General features: G+C 42.0%; 2 protein-coding genes across 3 annotated transcripts; both read right to left on the minus strand.

The window, feature by feature from the left end:
- Positions 1 to 1947: 1947 nt before the first annotated feature.
- LOC131989169 (putative mediator of RNA polymerase II transcription subunit 26) lies at positions 1948 to 4849 on the minus strand. 2 transcript variants are annotated; one of them, XM_059354371.1, is made up of 5 exons: positions 4778 to 4849; positions 4418 to 4582; positions 3470 to 3580; positions 2253 to 2374; positions 1948 to 2155 (listed from the first exon to the last, which is right to left on the minus strand). In XM_059354371.1, exons 2-5 carry the CDS (start codon positions 4560 to 4562, stop codon positions 2102 to 2104), a joined length of 432 nt encoding a protein of 143 aa, XP_059210354.1. In that variant the 5' UTR covers positions 4563 to 4582; positions 4778 to 4849; the 3' UTR covers positions 1948 to 2101. The 2 variants fall into 2 exon arrangements, with proteins under 2 accessions (XP_059210354.1, XP_059210353.1); XM_059354370.1 differs by having other exon boundaries at positions 1949 to 2155; positions 4418 to 4567; positions 4778 to 4845.
- Positions 4850 to 16575: 11726 nt separating this feature from the next.
- Positions 16576 to 19799, minus strand: LOC131989165 (asialoglycoprotein receptor 1-like). The gene is given in 9 exon segments (XM_059354363.1): positions 16576 to 16695; positions 16697 to 16811; positions 17398 to 17507; positions 17763 to 17917; positions 18668 to 18760; positions 18868 to 18933; positions 19022 to 19111; positions 19268 to 19375; positions 19660 to 19799. Coding segments are annotated over 9 exon segments (897 nt in total). The 5' UTR covers positions 19715 to 19799; the 3' UTR covers positions 16576 to 16590.
- Between the last annotated feature and the right edge of the window lie 30 nt (positions 19800 to 19829).

Raw genomic sequence — 19829 nt, forward strand, 5'->3', positions numbered from 1 at the left:
AGCTGTGGGGTGCCTCAGGATTCTATTTGGGGCCACCTCCTCTTTTCTATTTACCATTGCCATTGGGATCCATATTTCAAAAGTATAAAGTCTCATTTCATTTCTTTGCAGATGATGTCCAAATATATTTGGAAATGAAAAATGAATGACTAAACCTCTGTGCAGGTCTATAGACTGCCTCAAAGATCCCCGGTCATGGATGGAAGCAAGCTTTCTCTCAATGAATAAAAACAAAACTGAGATAATATTATTTGGCCAACAACACCTTTTATGGCGCTATGACAGCACCATTGATAGCCTTAAATCGCTGTGTCATCCCTCTGCAAGGAACCTCTGTGTTATTCTGGACAAGTTCAATAAACAGATAAGCTTGACAGTCAAAACTAGCTTCTTCCAGCGACGACTACTGTCTAAAGTAAAGGCTTATCTCCCCACAAATGATTTTGAGCAAGTTATCCATACATTAATCACATCACGCCTAGACTACTGTAATTCTTTGTTTGTTGGTCTCGACCAGTCAGCAGTCTTTCTTTCTTTCTTTCTTTCTTTCTTTCTTTCTTTCTTTCTTTCTTTCTTTCTTTCTTTCAGGAAGGGTGGGGGCGTTCCACTACAGACCTGCAGAAACACCCCAGACCTGCATGGCCACTACAGACCTGCAGGACCAGGACCAGGACCACTCTAGACATACAGAACCACTACAGACCTGCAGGACCACCACAGACCTGCAGGACCACTACAGTCCTACAGAACCACTATAGACCTGCAGAAATACCACAGACCTGCAGAAACACCCCAGACCTGCACGGCCACTACAGACCTGCAGAACCACTCCAGACCTGCAGGACCACTACAGACCTACAGAACCACTCCAGACCTGCAGGACCACTACAGACCTACAGAACCACTACAGACCTGCAGAACCACTACAGACCTACAGAACCACTACAGACCTGCAGAACCACTCCAGACCTGCAGAATTTACCAAACATAATATTAAAAATGAATGTAGATGTTAATTACTTGATCAAATGTGAAATATTTTGATATTTGCTAATTTATTTATTTAATACTTTGTATTAATTTACTTCCCTGTTTAGGTTTTCTTAATTTTTTAAATATTAATATTAGTACAAAATGTATTTATTTATTTTTTGCATTTATTTTAACAATTTTTTTACACATTTTAAAATGTGTGTCTATATATATTTATTGCATATATATAACACACACACACACACGGCTGTGGCTGAGTTGGTAGAGTTGGTTGGCCCTCAACCGAAGGGTTGGTTCGATCCCTGACCGTCGCAGCCTACATGTCGAAGTATCCTTGAGCAAGATACTGAACCCCAAATTGCTCCTGATGCTGTGTTCATCGGTGTGTGAATGAATTCCCAATGGTGGCAGGTGGGACCGTTTAGGGTAGCCTCTGCCACCAGTATGAATGTGTGTGTGAAAGGGTGAATGAGCGCAGTCTGTAGTGTAAAGCGCTTTGAGTGGTCGCAAAGCGACTAGAAAAACGCTATATAAGTGCAGGTCCATTTACACACACACACACACACACATATACACACATAATACATATATATATATATATATATATATATATATATATATATATATATATATATATATATATGTGTATTTTTTTCCTTCATTATGCAGATGAGGGGCTGTCACAACTAGACTTTTGACAAATGAATAAAATGAATAAATACAGGAATTAATTAAAAAAACAAAGGCTTGCTTTTTTCTTTTTTGAAAAAATACATTTAAGCCAAAGTAATTGTTTAAAAATATATAAAATAAATGTCATATATCATAGAATAACGATTGCCTGTAATTATTTTTAACATAATTTGTATATTTAATTACATTATTTTTTATTTGGCAGCTCCGTTCCATTTATCAAACTTCTGTCAGTAAAAGTCTTCATGCACGATAAATTTAAAAAAAGTTTTTATTGGTATATTATTATTTATACAAATATAGATTTGATGAATGTGAAGCTGAATGTTTGTTGTTCCATGTTTTTTATTTTTGACATTTATTTCTTCACTTATTATGATAATTATTTTTTTTGTGATGTGATGCTGCTGAGAGGTCAGTGTGACGGCTTCTGATTGGCTGATCGTGTGGAGGGGGCGGAGCCAGAGACCTGCAGGAGGAGAGACACATTAAACATGATTTTACTGTCAGAATAAATTATTCTCAGCTGATGATCTCAGAGACAGACAAGTCCGTCCCCGGCTCACCTGTCCTCCTCGTCCTCGTCCACAGAAGACAGTGGTCAGGCCTGGGTGCGTGCGGACGGGTCGCAGGCTGCGAGACTCTCTGAGCTCCGTCAGCAGCTCAGGGCTGGACAGGGACAGACGCACTGCAGCGGGGACACAGAGACACACAGAGACACACAGGAGACACAGGAGACACAGGGACACACAGAGACACACACACACACACACACACACGCACACACACACACACACACACACACACACAGATACACAAAGATACACAGAGACAAACAGGGACACACAGTGACAGACAGGGACAGACAGAGACACAGGGACACACGGAGACACACAGACACACAGGAGACACAGACACAGAGACACACAGGGACACACAGAGACACACAGGGACACACAGACACACAGGAGACACAGACACAGAGACACACAGGGACACACAGAGACACACAGGGACACACAGAGACACACAGAAACACACAGGGACAGACAGAGACACACAGGGACACACAGAGACACACAGGGACAGACAGAGATACACAGGGACACACAGGGACACACAGAGACACACAGAGACACACAGGGACACACAGAGACACACAGAGACACACAAACACACAGGAGACACACAGGGACACACAGACACACAGGAGACACAGACACAGAGACACACAGGGACACACAGAGACACACAGACACACAGGAGACACAGACACAGAGACACACAGGAGACACAGACACAGAGACACACAGAGACAGACAGGAGACACACAGAGACACATAAAACTATTATTATTTAATTAAATATTTTTTAAATTTAATTTATTCCCGGATTTATTTATATTATTACTTCCAATTATTAAATAATATTTATTTAAAAAATGTATTTATTTATTGAACTTTATTTTAACATTTATTTACTTAATAGCGAATACATTTTTTTAAATTTATATACTTATTTCCCCTCTAATCATTTCTCCTATTACACCTCCTATCTCCAAACCTATTTCTGTGGGTTTTTTTCATAAATCTTCTTCATTATTCAAATAAAGCTGCTGTCATGAAGTCAAACCTTTGAATTTAATAAAAAATAAAATGAATATTTAAAAATGTATGCAACAATAAATAAAACAATAAAAGTAAAAATATTTTTTAAACAAGTTAATACACATGAAAACATCAGTTTATGATGATAAAATAACTATAAACAGAAAGTGATTCACCTGATGAAGACGAAGAGGAGAGGGGGGCGGGGCTGAAGGGGGCGGGGCTGAAGGGGGCGGAGCCAGTGGATGCTTCAGCGTTGCTGTGAGAACGAATCCTGTTGCTGCACTCTGAGACACAAAGACACGACGAGTCACAGGACACAAAGAGACAAGGAGACAGAAGACAAGAGACGGGAGACAAGAGATGGGAGATGAGAAACAGGAGACAGAGACAAGAGACAGAACCAGGAGACAGAGACAGAGAAATGAGAGACAGGAGACAGGAGACAGGAGACTGGAGACATGAGACAAGAGACAGGAGATGGGAGACAGGAGACAGGAAACATGAGACAGGAGACAGGAGATGGGAGACAAGGAAAGTGAGACAAGAGATAGGAGACAAGAGACAGGTGACGGGAGACAAGAGACAGGAGATGGGAGACAAGAGAAAGGAGACAAGAGATAGGAGACAAGAGACAGGTGACGGGAGACAAGAGACAGGAGATGGGAGACAAGAGGCAGAGACAGGAGACAAGAGACAGAACCAGGAGCCAGGAGACAGAGACAGAACCAGGAGCCAGGAGACAGAGACAGAACCAGGAGCCAGGAAACAGAGACAGAACCAGGAGCCAGGAAACAGAGACAGAACCAGGAGCCAGGAAACAGAGACAGGGGCCAGGATACAGGATACAGGAGACAAAAGACAGGAGAAAAGAGACAGGGACAAGAGACAGAACCAGGAGCCAGGAGACAGAGACAGAACCAGGAGACAGGAGACAGAGGCAGAACCAGGAGCCAGGAAACAGAGACAGGGGCCAGGATACAGGAGACAAAAGACAGGAGAAAAGAGACAGAGACAAGAGACAAGAGACAAGAGACAAGAGACAAGAGAAAAGAGAAAAGAGAAAAGAGAAAAGATACCAGAGACAAATACAGAAGACAGGAGACAAGAGACAGTTGTCTCACCTTTCAGGAACTCAGCCTGCAGCTCTGGACTCCTCAGAGACAGACGAGGAGGACGAGGAGGACGAGGAGACGCTGAATAGGACAGCAGCTGAGAGTCGGGAGATGATGATGATGAAGATGATGATAATGATGATGAAGAGTCCATGATGTCTGCAGGACAGAGCTCTTTAAAGATTATTAATTAACACATTATTATTAATATTATCATAAATATAACATGCGGAGACTTCTCAGAACAATTACAACCAGCAGCAGAACAACAAGACGACACACACACACGCACACACACACACACACACACACACACACTGCAGCAGCTTCATTAAAATCATTAAAACTCATATTAATGTTTTTACTCACTGACTGTGTGAAGCTGAAGCTGGTGGCGACCGACTGACTCCGGGACGGAGAATTCCTGCTGTCAAAGTCTACACACACACACGCACACACATATACAGTGTGTGTGTGTGTGTTTGCTTTGAGAGGAAACACAAACGATTCAAAAGTCCACATTAATTATTGACATGTTTTTCATTACTCTGTTGCCGTGGTTACCAGGAAGGAAAAAAGAAAGTCAGCTGGACTTTTACCCTCTGACCACACACGCACAGACACACACACACACACACACACACACACACACACATACACAGACACTCACACTAACACACAGACACACACACACTTGTTTTTATTGTTGTTTAAACTTTCACGACACATATAACTGAATTGAAACGTTAAAAAAAGAAAAGGGAGCTTTACTGATTTACTGATAATATTTACAATCTGTGAACTGCATTTCTGTGAAACTGATTATCTTTAATGTGATCAGCAGAGTCTCTAAACTCTCTCTCACACACACACACACGCACACACACACACACACACACACACACACACAATCCATATAATCCATAATAATCCATAATCCATATATGTCAGTTTAGCATCACTGGTTAGCATCAGCCAATCTCCATGGCTGCGGTCGAATAGTCAAAAAAATCAGCTCCTAAGTCCTTTCCTAACCACTTTCCTTAACCTCAATGGAAAACGTCACGAGGTCAAGGAAAGATGAGAAGGAGAATTCATGAGGAGTTAGGAGAAGACGATCGCGGTGTTTAGAGAATCCGACTGCACTTACACTTAGTCTACGTCATCACGCGACGGCGGATGTTGATGACGTCGAATGTCGTGGTGAAACTACAATTTTCCGAAGATGGACTACAAAAATCAGCGTTCTCACGAATATTAGGCGATTACCATGATTGGAAATGAAATGTAACAAAAAAGAATAATAGACCACGCCAGTCACAAAAGTGAAACAAAATGGTGATCACATTGAGAAAGGTTGATCATGCACCTGTCCATTCATATTTATAGACAAAATACCAATAGGTATGATTGAATGAAAACTGATAAATCATGGCACATTTACAACGTTGAGTGCTACAAAGCCACTACTTTACATGTTATTATTATGCTTTTAAAGCATACCTTTATTATTCAGATCTTATTCACATATACACAATCTATAAAATTGCTAAGAATTAAAAAAAATAAAAATAAAATTGGATGAATTGAGATCCTATGTCATTATTCTTCATTTTCAACATATAATTAAATTAAGATGAAAACACATCAGTAACTTACACGACAATCTGCGGGATTTGTCAGTCATTTTGTTCGTTTCTTCTCGTGACCGGTCGGCCTTATATGCTGCTACCGCAAGGAATTGTGGGACGGCATTACCTCCTTTCCTTTCGTAAAGGATGGTCCGGTGTATCCTATGCTAAAGGAGATACTAAAGGAAGCATTGAAGCTCCTTTCCTTAACAGTTAGAGAATTCGAACAGCTCTTATCATGGCGGCTACGATAATACTTCCGGGTCATTTCACTCAGTTAGGAAGGTTCCTAAGCAAATTTGACTATTCGACCGCAGCCCAGGTCTGAGCATGGAGGCAAACCAGGAAGTGCCTTAAGTTGCATTCTACCGAAAATTCCAGCAGGGGGCGCTAAGTTTGGCTGCAAAAATATTGTCCATTCATTTCAATGTAAAATAAGAAAACTTCTCACTTGATTTATTGCCTCAGAATTTTTTTTAGGACAACACTATGGTCTCAATCACTGGTAAAAAATCTTCTTCAAGACAATCTGATGTTAATAGTTCTAATAATGGCCCCATTTAGAAGAAAATAGAAAATAAAGAATCGTATGATTTGGGGCGTTTCTAGCTTTGATTGACAGGTTACTAACAAGGCGAGCCGTCATCAGGAGAGAAGCATAACAATGCGCATCCACGGCAACGTGTCAATAAAGTTATATATAACGTTATATAAATATAAAAAAGGACGTTTAGCGGTTTGGTCTCATAACTTTGACCTTTCACTGTATTTTCACTTTATGATTTATTTGATCGTTTTGTTCATTAAATGTCTTGTTCAGCGTTTGGTTGGACTAACAGACACTCCAAGAAGTCGCTGCTCAGTTTTCTGAAGTAAGTAACATACTTTCTATTTTTGTTTTTTGCCAAAACTAACATCCCAGTTACTGCTCCAGTTAATGCTAACATAAATTAGCAGCGGCTTTGCTCAGTCAGGTTGAGGTGTAGAGCATAGACTGTAGGTGTAGAGAGCATGGTAGAGAGGCGTGTAATCAGTGATCAGATCCCTCTCGCTCCTCCACAGTCCAAATATGGTCGGCTCGCCGTATTGGAAACAAGATGGCAACGAGTGTAACGCTGAACTCGATGGTTCCAACGGGCCACAAACCAATGGGTGACGTCACGGTGACTACGTCCATTATTTATATACAGTCTATGGTTACCATCCAGCATTCACACCTCCATTTCTGACCAGGATGCATTCTCTAGTTCACACACAATGTCACTCCTTCCCTTCTGGAGAAGGGGACTTCAGGAGACAAGAGACAGGAGACAAGAAACAGGAGAAAGGAGACAAGAGACGATAGACAAGAGACAGGAGAAAGGAGAAATAGTGGGGCGGATTAGCTGAACAATCGTTCATTTTGTGATAAAAGCATGAAATTTGGTAGATGTGTTGGTGAATATGTTTCAAACAAATCTGGATATTGGGCCACCTCAAAAGCGCCCCCTAGTGGCCGTGGCAGGCATTTGTTATACGAATAAATCAATAATGAATAAAAACTGCCCTTTTAATAATACCAACTGGTGATGAATTGTATATTGTTGGAAAGCCTGATTAGTCACCTTTACAACGAGGTACAGCCTGTAAGGATCGTGCATTCATGGAATGAGCAACGGGGCTAAACGTGTGGGTAGCACCCCCCAAAAATGTGCATCCCCTGTGGGGCGGATTAGCTCAATAAATCACAAGAATTGTTTATTTTGTGATAGAAGCACACAATTTGGTGGATGTGTTGGTGGATATGTTTCAAACAAATCTGTATATTAGGCCATCGCAAATTCGCCCCCAAGTGGCCATAGCAGTCATTTTCTTCGTTAAAATTACAAAAAATATTTAAATATTTCTTAAAATATTTAAAAAATGTAAACTAAATATACAAACGTAAATTAAAAAGTGTAAATACACATATTAAATTTACAAATATCCAGTTAGACACTCTTTCAGTTATTTTTCCTGCCCCACCACAATCGGGCTAGCCATCGAGCTAGCTAGCAAATGGGCTAGCTAGCATTTGCTTCCTGGGACAATCAGTGCAGTGGACTGTCCATCAAGGTATGTCTAAATATTTTATTTCACCTGTTATAATTATGAATAAAATATGCTATGAACATCATAAAGGCTACAGAGAAAAACAATCATCATGGGCCTTGGCGGAAAAGTAAATTAGCAAGATAGCAAAAATAGGTACTTAAGCTAGCTAGTTAGCTTGGAACATGTATCAGTGGCTGTTGGGTGTGAAAGCTTAATAAGACACTGTTAAATTATGTCCTGTGGAATGTGGACATCCCTCTCTGCACACACACGCACACACACACACACACACACACACACACGAACACATACACTATATGTCATATGTCTCCTTTGCCCATGTGGTTCTTTTTTTCTTTTTTTTTAAATGTATTTTATAACTCCATCACAGTTAGTCAGGCGGCTTAGGACCAGATTTGAGAAGAAAGGGGACACGCCGGACAAAAGCACCAACATTTTTCCACATGCTCTCTATCACCAAAGGTTTCAACTTTTGGTAGGAGCCACTTCATCAAGATTGCAGATAGGAGATGGCAGCCATATAAGCCATAAGCCATAAGTCTATGGGAACCAATATATCTTCCAAGCCACTTAGAAGGTCAATCTTGGTGTCAAAATATACATTTTCTGGGTCAAAGAATCATTTAAAGCTATTGAGAATATCACTGGATGACTCACTGTAAATAATTTGTTGATCAAGATCTGATATGAGATGAAAGTGTACCCTTGATTTTTTTTGAGCAGTGTACATGGCAGCTAATCCACACTCCCGTGAACATTGATTCCAAACAGTTTCAACTCAGGATACCCTGCTGCAGCACTTGAAGCGAGTTGCCCAGTCTTTGTGAAAATGAACATATCTATTTGATCAAATAATCATCTAGTGATATTCTCAATAGCTTTAAATGATTCCTGGACCCAGAAAATGTATATTTTGACACCAAGATTGACCTTCTAAGTGGCTTGGAAGATATAGCATTGCTCATAGACTTTATATGGCTGCCATCACCGCAATCTTGATGAAGTGGCTCCTACTAAAAATTGAAACCTATAATGATAGAGAGTATGTGGAAAAAATGTGGTGCTTTTGTCTCCTGACTAAGTCACACACCTCAGTACAAGGATTTTGCCAGAAAGAGTAACCTGCTACAAGTAACCCTAGTAGAATTTTTAAAATGTATGATTTTTTTCTCTGTCTAAAAGTGTTTTATTTTTATTGTTGCAGGTCATACAATATTGAAAATTATTTTTTCTTTTTAAGGAGCAACAGAAGAATACAAGCCAAAGAGGAGGCCGTAGCCTGTGAATGGGAATATCAAGACCTAATAAAATGTTATACAAAGTTAATGTTCTTTTCTATTAGACTGTAATAAAGCTTTTGCCACTTTAACATGTCTCCTCTAACATGTCTCAATGCTGTGGCTGTGGCGGCCATTTATAAAAATGGCCGCCACAGCCATCAGAATTTTTTTTTGCGATGGCCCAATATCCAGATTCATTAAACATGTATTCAGCAATGAGTGTACCAAATTTGATGCTTTTATCACAAAATGAACGATTGTTCAGCTAATCCGCCCCACCCCCCCTCGTCCCGGATGCACATTTTTGGGGGGTGCTACCCACACGTTTAGCCCCGTTGCTCATTCCATGAATGCACGATCCTTACAAGCTGTACCTAATATACAATTCATCACCAGTTGGTATTATTAAAAGGGCAGTTTTTATTCGTTATTGATTTATTCGTATAACAAATGCCTGCCACGGCCACTAGGGGGCGCTTTTGAGGTGGCCCAATATCCAGATTTGTTTGAAACGTATTCACCAACACATCTACCAAATTTCATGCTTTTATCACAAAGTGAACGATTGGTGTAAAATATTGAGCTAATCCGCCCCACTAAAAGGAGAAAGGAGAAAGGAGACAGGAAACATTTTATGTAGATGATTTATTATTGTTTATTTCTGAACGTATTTATACTATTCCCCAGACTGGACTGCTGAGCAGATTCGGTCCCTTTTCAGGTTACAAATTGAACCTCTAAAAGAGTGAATGCTTTCCTGTGAACAACTTGGCCCTTCAGACCACTGCCGAACGACTTCCCTTTAAGATGTGTAGTACTAGTTTCAAGTACTTAGGCGTGAATGTCTGTCGACAACAATCTGATCTGTACAAAAATAACTTCTTTCCCTTAATTGACAAGCTAAAATGAGACCTGGACAGGTGGAATGGTTTGTCTCTAACTATTGCTGGGAGGGTTAACTGTATTAAGATGAATGTGCTTCCACGCTTTTTGTATCTTTTCAAAATGCTACCAATTTTTTTTTACCCAAGTCCTTCTTTTTTACTGTAGACAAGCTTATTTTCTCCTTTATATGGAAAGGCACGGCTCCCAGGATCAGGCATAGGTCTGCAGGCGGCTTGGCACTTCCGAACATGAGAAACTACTACTGGGCCTCCAATATTCACAAGATGACTCTGTGGGTCAATGAGCAGACATTAAGTTGGTGTGACCTGAAGCTAAATCCTGTCCCTCTACGTCACTTTTGGTTTTGCTGACATCTAACCTCCCCATCTGACCAACCCAATTCTCAAACAACCCTATCGTCATCACCAGTTTAAGAATATGTTCAATTTAGATGCCTTTGACCTCCTGGTAACATCCAACCACAGTCCCATTTTCAATAACCATCTCTTTCTCCCTCCCAACACTGATATGGCCTTTTCTCTGTGGCAGAGGGCAGGCCTTGTCAGGCAAAATGACCTTTATACTAACAAGATCTTCTGTAGTTTCAGTGAACTGTGTGAAAATCTAACCTTCCAGAGTTTTAACTTTTTAGATACTTTCAGGTTCTTAATTGGGTGAAAATAAATAACGGCTTGTTCCCAAATGTGCCTCCCAGCTCTGTAATTAACTCCATTCAGGACATTCCTACGAATCGAAAAGGTCTTGTCTCACAGATCTACACCTTGATTTCTCCGCTGACAGATGCATGGAAAAAATAAAACAAACCTGGGAAGATGAACTAGGCACAATTATAACGGACGAGGTCTGGGGTTGTGCATTAGCTCAAGTTAACAATAGTTCGTCCTGTGCCAGGCTCATACTGATACAATTTAAGCTTGTCCATCGCACTTGTTATACAAATTCCAAACTAGCCCAAATATATCCTGACGTCGATACCTGCAACAGGTGTCATATGTCACCAGCTAAAGTGACAGACGTGTTCTGGTCCTGCACCTGCCTACAAGGCTTCTGGACAGTTATTTTCAAACATCTTCCTGAGGCTTTAGACACGAAAGTAGCTCCTACTCGCTGCTCTATTTCTTAGATCCATCAGATATAAGGAAGGTGATACAGAAGTGGGAACGCGATCTTGGGGGGAAATTTATCGAAGACGACTGACATGAAGCAATAGTCTCTGCCAATACCACATTTATTTGCTACGGAATGAGAGAAACCCAATATAAGATTATCCACAGATCCCACATTACACCATTCATTCGAATCCGAAGAACCACGGTTCTTCGGATTCCATGCTGTAATCATAACTTCGGCCTCACCAATAACCATTGTTGTTCTCTACCGCCCACCTGGTCCTTTGGGAGAATTTCTGGAGGAGCTTGACGTCCTCCTTTCAAACTTTCCTGAAGATGGCCCACCACTTGTTCTTCTCGGCGACTTCAACATCCAGCTTGAGAAGTCAGCAGACTTACTTCTTCTACTCTCCTTCTTTGCTCTTCTGCTCACTCCCTCACCACCTACTTACAAAGCCATCAACCACCTTGATCTCATCTTCACCAGGAGCTGCTCTACCAATCTCTCCGTAACCCCACTTCATGTCTCTGATCACTTCATCAATTTCTCGCTCTCACTCCCCTGATCGGACTGTCTGCCCCCACCGACAGATACTTTACCTGTCCGCCGCAACATTCGCTCTCGAAGCGAACACAAAACAAACACAAAGAGACATGAAATGACTACAGAGACACCAAACAAAAGTACAAGGAGAAGCAAAATTAAGACTAAAGTCACAAAACAACCTTCAAAGATTCACAGTTACTACTAAGTTACACAAATAACCACAAAAGACACAAAACAACCTCAAAGATTCACACAGTTACCACTAAGATACACGCAATAACCACAAGAGACACAAAACAACCGCAAAGATTCACACAGTTACCACTAAGATACACGCAACAACCACAAAAGACACAAAACAACCTCAAAGATTCACACAGTTACCACTAAGATACACACAACAACCACAAAATACACAAAACATGAAACAAAATGAGCACAAAGGAATGTGAAAGGACCGCTCTCATAGAGTTTGTTTTTCATGTTTGATCATTATCTTGCTGTTTCCTGATGTTCTGAAAAGGTGGTAAGGGTTAGGTGCTTTTATTTTTGAAAGGCTAGTGGCGGTGTTGTGTCCCTTTTGGTTTTCACACTGACTGGTTGCTGTCCTGCGGCCTGTTCCTGAGCATGTTCACCTTAATGAGGGACCTCAAACATTGACTCGAGCTGCAGCTAATTCTCTCTCAGCTGCAACCTAAACATGTTCCAACTCCCCGTCAACTTTCTCAACTGTTGCCCTGGTGACTCTACTGTTTTGTAGTTGTGGGGCTTCACTTAGAGTGAACCTGCTTAACTCAGATCAGCTATTCTGGAAGCAGAAACTCAGAGTTTCCCATCTGAGGGTAAATCAGCTCAGAGTTCATGTTCCACTCAGAGTTTGTTGAACCTTCTACCTGGAATCAGGTGAACAGGGTCCAGGTGAACAGTGTAGTGATTGGACCACAGTTGAATCTTGGGTTCATTTATGGACTTTAACTGATGTTGACTAAAATGCAGCAGCATTTTATCCACCTCCATTTTGGTCCTCTGGTAAGGAACATCTGTACCAGGATTCTTGGCGTTTATGACAACTACAGATGCGTTTATTGGTCAGGAGACATTTGACACCATAGGCGATCTACTGTAAAAGGCCCAGCACAGAGGTCTGTGTCCCCCAGAGACCAGAACCCCCCACCAGAACTTCCCACCTTCTGCATCTCAGGTTTGAGGCCTCTCTGCAGAAATCTTCCTCTTCACAAAGACTCCTTCGACTCTAACTCCGACGGCCAATTGTTACAACCCAGTTGGGGTCTAGGGAAAAGGGAAGGTAACACAACGCCAGTGTACTCAGGCAAATACAGATATTTATTGATTAACAGCAAAATAAACAAATTATAACGAAAGGAGAATCTTCTTCAGGCTATGACAAGTGGTACAAAGTGAGGCAATTCCACACACAACACCCCTCCTCCGCTCCCTCCACTGGCTACCTGTGGCTGCGCGGATACATTTCAAGACTCTAGCTCTGGCGTACTCCGCTGCTAATGGTTCAGGTCCTACTTACATCCAGGACCTTGTCAAACCCTACACCCCTGCCCGTCCTCTCCGCTCTGCATCAGCCAAACAGCTGGCGAATCCCACCCTGCGTGGGTCAACTTCCCTCAAAACCACTTCCAGACTTTTCTCTGTCCTGGCTCCCAAATGGTGGAACGAGCTCCCCACTGACATCAGGACCTCAGACAGCCTGTACATCTTCCGCCGCAGGCTGGAGACCTACCTCTTCCAACGATACCTCGGTTAAGTCATGGTCACCTAACATATATATTCTTTTTAAAAATGCTCTTCTTCTTCTTCTTCTTCTTCTTCTTCTTCTTCTTTTCTCTTCTTTTCTTCTTTAACATATAGCACTCCTGTAGCGATGACAGTTAGCTCTTAAAGTTCTGTACTTGCTTGATTCCTGTGGTCTATGTCTAGTACCTTCAGGTTGAATGCACTTATTGTAAGTCGCTTTGGACAAAAGCGTCTGCTAAATGACATGTAATGTAATGTAATGTAATGTAATGCAATGAACAAAGGGCGGTGGGTGGCGCCAACTCATAAAACAAACAAACTTAAACAATCTTCCTACTCGCTTTTCCCCAAAACTATCTTTCTACTTAAAACACAATAAACAAAGGAACTCTGGCTGACTACGCTGGTTTACACTACACAAACAAAAATACAGAAATGCAACCACCCATAAACTAGTGAAACTAACAAATGTAATAATTGAAGTGTGGTGTGAATAAATGTGAAAAAGAAAAACTAAACCTAATGCCCAATAAACAGTTAACAATAACAATTTGAGTGCCTCAATTTCTAATACACACACTGGGTTCTCAAATACCTTATAACAAAGAGAGACACTTTCACTTTTAAAGAAAGGCCGTCCACAGCCGCGCAAAGCTGCTCTTCAGGCTGAGCTGGAGGCAGGTGCGGCAGGTGATTGGACGCCAGACCAATCGAGCAGAAGAGGGCGGAGTCAGGGGAACACTGCAACCTGCTACCGGCATGTGGCAAAGGCGTTACCCAGCGGGGATTCCCTCTGACGGAGCCAGTGACGCATGCTGCGGTCCTGAGGCACAAACAGAGCAAAACCAAAACACACACAACGTACCCCAAGGACGAAACACCGATTCTTGAAACTCAGCCTGAAATCAAACTTTCTTCCACGCCCTCCACTGAAAAAGATTCCTTCCACTTTCTGAACTGGACTGTGAGTGATGTAACTGGGCTTAGGTAAGAAAATCAGCAAGAACTTTGAGTACAAAGGATTTGACCTGTAATCAATGATTTGGTTTATATGTGTGTTTTTAAGTATAACTGTGATGATATTGGTATAGCTAAATCATTTGAAGTTGTATGTTAACTTTGCTTTACGCAGATGCACATGCAAACTAACTAAATTTGCTCACACACTGATTTACATACAATATACTTTCAATTGGCTTTAAACAATCATAGTTTATAGCAGCTCACACATCAGCACAGGCCAGCCCATCCCTTCACAGCATGGTATTTTACGACCCATTGTTTGACAAGCTTCACCCACATACACAGACACACACATAGATACATTCTCTCTTTTGTAAGCCTAAATTAGGTTAGATTAGATTAGACTTTGTAGACCTCTATAATCCATAGATTGTGTGCTTTGCTTTGTTTTAGAATAATTATCTTTTTGGAATATATAAATGCTGTCTATTTGCTGTTGTACACTGTGAACGATATGTCAACCTCTTCTATGAAAAAAAGTCTAAATTCCTTCAACCACTACTAAATATAAATGTGGTAATTTGATTATAAGTATTAAGTTAATTATTAATCAGCATTTCAAATTGATAGTTTAGTAACTTTATAAGACTTGGAATTGGCTATATTTTTCTCTGTTTTACAGAGTGGTGCCCCAACTTGAATTGAATGAACCTTTATTGTCGCTGAGCAGAAGTACCAGTGAAATTAGCCATCAATCCATCCGTACATATACATAAACATACATGCAATATGACAAAAGGGTGGACAGGATAGAAAGACAGGGATGGAAGAAAAGAGATACAGCATAACATGAGGAGAGGGGAGGAGAGAAAAACACCTCGGCAGCATAAGCACATACTTAATACACTTTACAACATGAAAAGTGGTCTGGTCACAGACCCGCTTGTCACACTGGGGGTACAAAGCGGCGAAGGTGTGGGATGGGGGGTAGTAGGGGGTTGATTGCATATCTGTATATATGTCTGTGTGTGTGTGTGTGTGTGTGTGTGTGTGTGTATGTATGTAGAAGTCTAAAACCGACAACAGGGACGACAGAATACAGTCTTCCACCTCAAGCATCAGTGGTAAAAAAAACATCAACACCTCAGCTGATTGTGTTGACGACATCAACATTGAGTTAAAAACACAATATTTTGCAGACAAATTGTTTTCATAGTCTTATGATTCTGATTTGTGATTAAAGCATACTACATATTATTCTTTAGTGTACTGGTAAATCCTAAAACAAATACAGCTGACACATTGGTAACAAACAACATGGCATTATTATTTCATTGTTTAACGGTCTTGGAAGTTAAATTACAGTAAATTCTAGAAAAGAAAAGAAAAATAGTCATGATATTACTGCATGTCAAATGTAGGAAACTTTGTTTTCTGACAGTAAAACTTTACATTTAATGTAAGAAAGGACAAAATGTTTACAAACACAAAGAAAAATGGAGTTATTCTCTCTCTCTCTCTCTCTCTCTCTCTCTCTCTCTCTCTCTCTTTCTCTCTCTCTCTCCATATGTATGTATGTATTAACGTTGTTTCCTGTTATTTGATGGAAACTTTTCCTCTCAGACTCTTAACTGTTTCAGTGTGAACTCTCTTTAAAAACCTTCAGAAAGAGCTCATTTAAAGTTTCTACCATCCTTATTTATCTTCACTTTATCTGCTCATGTGCTTTACTGTCTGTTTTCTTTGTTAGTTTCAACGTTTTTATTGCGTTGTTAACTTAATTTACTGATTGTTGGTGCTCGTCTGATGTGAAACACTTTATGTTTAATGGTTAATGTGACAGAACAGAAGGAGAGCCGTCAGATGTGTTGGATGAAATGCTTTAATGGTCTTTATGTGGTGGTCTGCATCGGCGTGTGGGCGGAGCCTGGAGGAGGCAGGGCCATCTAGCTGCGCATGCTGTGTCTCTGGCAGATGTAACGCATCTGTGTGGAGCAGTGCAGGTCGTTGAGGCGGCCGTCGCTGTGAAGGTGAGCACAGTCCTCGTCCCCGGGGCCCATACCGTGACCGGTCCAGCTGTCTGGCTGCCCGGGCTTCCACCGCCTGCAAACCACAGAACCACAGAAGCACACAGGAGGTATTTAATAAATAATTAAATTGATTCATTTTAATACATTTGAAAACTCATAACAACTGCAAGGGACGCACAACAACTACAAAGAGACTCAAAAAAACTACAAAGACACTCAAAAAAAACACAAAGAGATGCAAAAAAACTACAATGAGACTCAAAACAACTACAAAGAGACTCAAACAACCACAAAGATAGTCCAAACAACTAAAAAGAGATGCAAAAACAACGACAAAAAGAGGAAAAACAACTACAATTAGACTCAAAACAACTACAAAGACACTCAATACAACTACAAATGACTCAAAACAACTACAAAAAGACACAAAATAACTACAAGGCACTCAAAACAAACTATAAAAAGATTGAAAACAACTACAGAGACACTCAAATCAACTACAAGTGACTCAAAACAACTACAATGACACTCAAAACAACTACAGAGACATTCAAATCTTCTACAAAGACGTAACACAACTACAAACTGACAAGTGAGATGTTAGAAAACAATCTGCAGATGAATCGATACCACAGCTGGTGACATCATCAACGGCTCACCTCCGGTTCATGACGTACGGCGTCTGGTTCACCCACTCCCACGAGCCCGTCCTTCCATCTGTCAGACCCACCCAGTAGAAGCTGCCCCTCACATGCTGGGTTACAAAATCCTGAACCAGGGAGACAGCCAGGCAGAGAGACAGACAGGCAGAGAGACAGACAGGCAGTGAAACTTTCTGGTGGAACCCAAAACGTGAATAAAGGCATCAACTCTGGGTCCTCTGCTGTTTATTTTGTGAGTGGATTATATGTCTTTTTGACGGACGGACGGACGGACGGACGGACGGACGGACGGACGGACGGACGGACAGACAGACAGACAGACAGACAGACAGACAGACAGACAGACAGACAGGCTGTCTCACCCACTCCTCGTCAGTGTTGAGTATGACCAGGTGAGACTCATGTCCGTTGCACCAGTCTCTGGCTGCGTCCCAGGTCAGAGGTGTCTTGCTGAAAAGATAACAGCTGTGGTGATGAATGTCCCAGTTCAGGGGACAACATCCGTCCCCTGCTGAACCTGAGAGACAGACAGACAGACAGACAGATAGAGAGACACACAGACAGACAGACAGATAGACAGACAGACAGACGGATAGAGAGAGAGAGAGAGAGAGAGAGAGAGAGAGACAGACAGACAGACAGACGGACAGACGGACAGACGGACGGACAGACAGACAGACAGACAGACAAGGGACATTTTTTAGGAAAGTGGACATATATAAATAATGGGAATGTGTTGGGAAATATTTCAGAAAGAGGGAAATGTTTTATGAAAGTACGACTTCTTTAAAAATAGGGATTGTGTGTGTGTGTGTGTGTGTGTGTGTGTGTGTGTGTGTGTGTGTGGACGGGGTGTGTCCACTCCCTAGGACTATGGCACAACGGATAGTAACATCTTGTCCTGTGTATTAATGTAGGTATTTCCAGAGTACTCGCACTTTTCTCTGCTCTCTCTTCCACAGGGTGTGGAGCTGTGGTCATGCTCTGGATCACTCCTGCTGGTCTCACTACCGTGGATCTGGTTTGGCGCCAGATGGGAATGCTCCTCTCCTGGTCCACTCTACACTCACCATGACTACTGGCCAATGGTGGCGCTTCATCACCTGCTGCTGTCTCCTCCCAGAACTCCTGCTCCTCTGTCTCTCTCCCCCCCCCAACCTCTATCTACTCTATTCTACTCTGTTGATCTGTACAACGACATCTATTGCACTTGACTTGACTTGACTTGTGTGTGTGTGTGTGTGTGTGTGTGTGTGTGTGTGTGTACCGTTGTTGATGAGGCGTTCGAGGGAACATTTGAGCGTGGTGACCGTCCTGGTGAGAGCATCCAGAGCCGACATCTGTTTCAACGCGTCTGCAACTGAACACACACACACACACACACACACACACACACAGTGTGAGTATAATACAGTTATTATTGTTATTATTATGATGAAAATGTCCAGCGGTGTGTTTCAGGCAGACCTGAGGTCAGCTGGTCTCTGTTGCTCTCCACAGAAAACTTCATGCGCCGGACGTCTTTGGCAGCGTCTGGGACAGAAGACAGGACAGTCTCAACCAATCAGATTAAAGAGCTGATAATGGGGCAGGGCTGTGACATCACACAGGTGAGTGTTACCTTTAGTGAGCTGATGCGCTGCGTTCAGGGACTCCGTCAAGTTGGAAACACTTTTCTCCAAAGACCACAAACGGTTTGATGCCTTTGTATCTGAACACACACACACACACACACACACACACACACACACATTCTAAATTTAGGTAAAGTTACTGTGTGTGTTTTTGTTTACACCTGATATTTCACTCCTTTCTGAGGATTCCACACTGCCGTGTGTGTGTGTGTGTGTGTGTGTGTGTGTCTCACTGCTGGCTCCCACTGCGATGATCAGGATCAGGACGACTGCAGCCGCCAGAGCAGGAAACAACCAGCGTCTGAATCTGGAGACACCTGAGAGAGAGACAGGAGCAGGCTCTGACAGACAGACAGACAGTTAATGCAATTAGTTTCATCCTACCTCAGACAGCTGGAGAGACAGACAGCTGGAGAGACAGACAGGCAGAGGGACAGACAGACAGACAGACAGACAGACAGACAGCTGGAGAGACAGACAGGTAGAGGGACAGACAAGTAGAGGGACAGACAGACAGACAAGTGGAAAGACAGACAGACAGACAGACAGACAAACGGAGAGACAGGCGCAGAGTCAGACAGAGAGACAGACGGACAGACAGACAGGTGGAGAGACAGACAGTTACCTTTGTTCCAGAAGGAGCTCTCCTCGTCAGCGTTGTCATGGTATTCAGTTGTCATGTCTCCTCACGATGTAGATGAACAGTCTGAGTGCCCAAACGGCGAGCTGAGGTCATCGGCCCCCAGAGTGCACTTTGGACTGGAAAACACTGTTCGTGTGTGTGTGTGTGTGTGT

Source organism: Centropristis striata, chromosome 17 (genome assembly GCF_030273125.1).
Source record: "Centropristis striata isolate RG_2023a ecotype Rhode Island chromosome 17, C.striata_1.0, whole genome shotgun sequence".
NCBI classification, from domain to species: Eukaryota; Metazoa; Chordata; class Actinopteri; order Perciformes; family Serranidae; genus Centropristis; species Centropristis striata.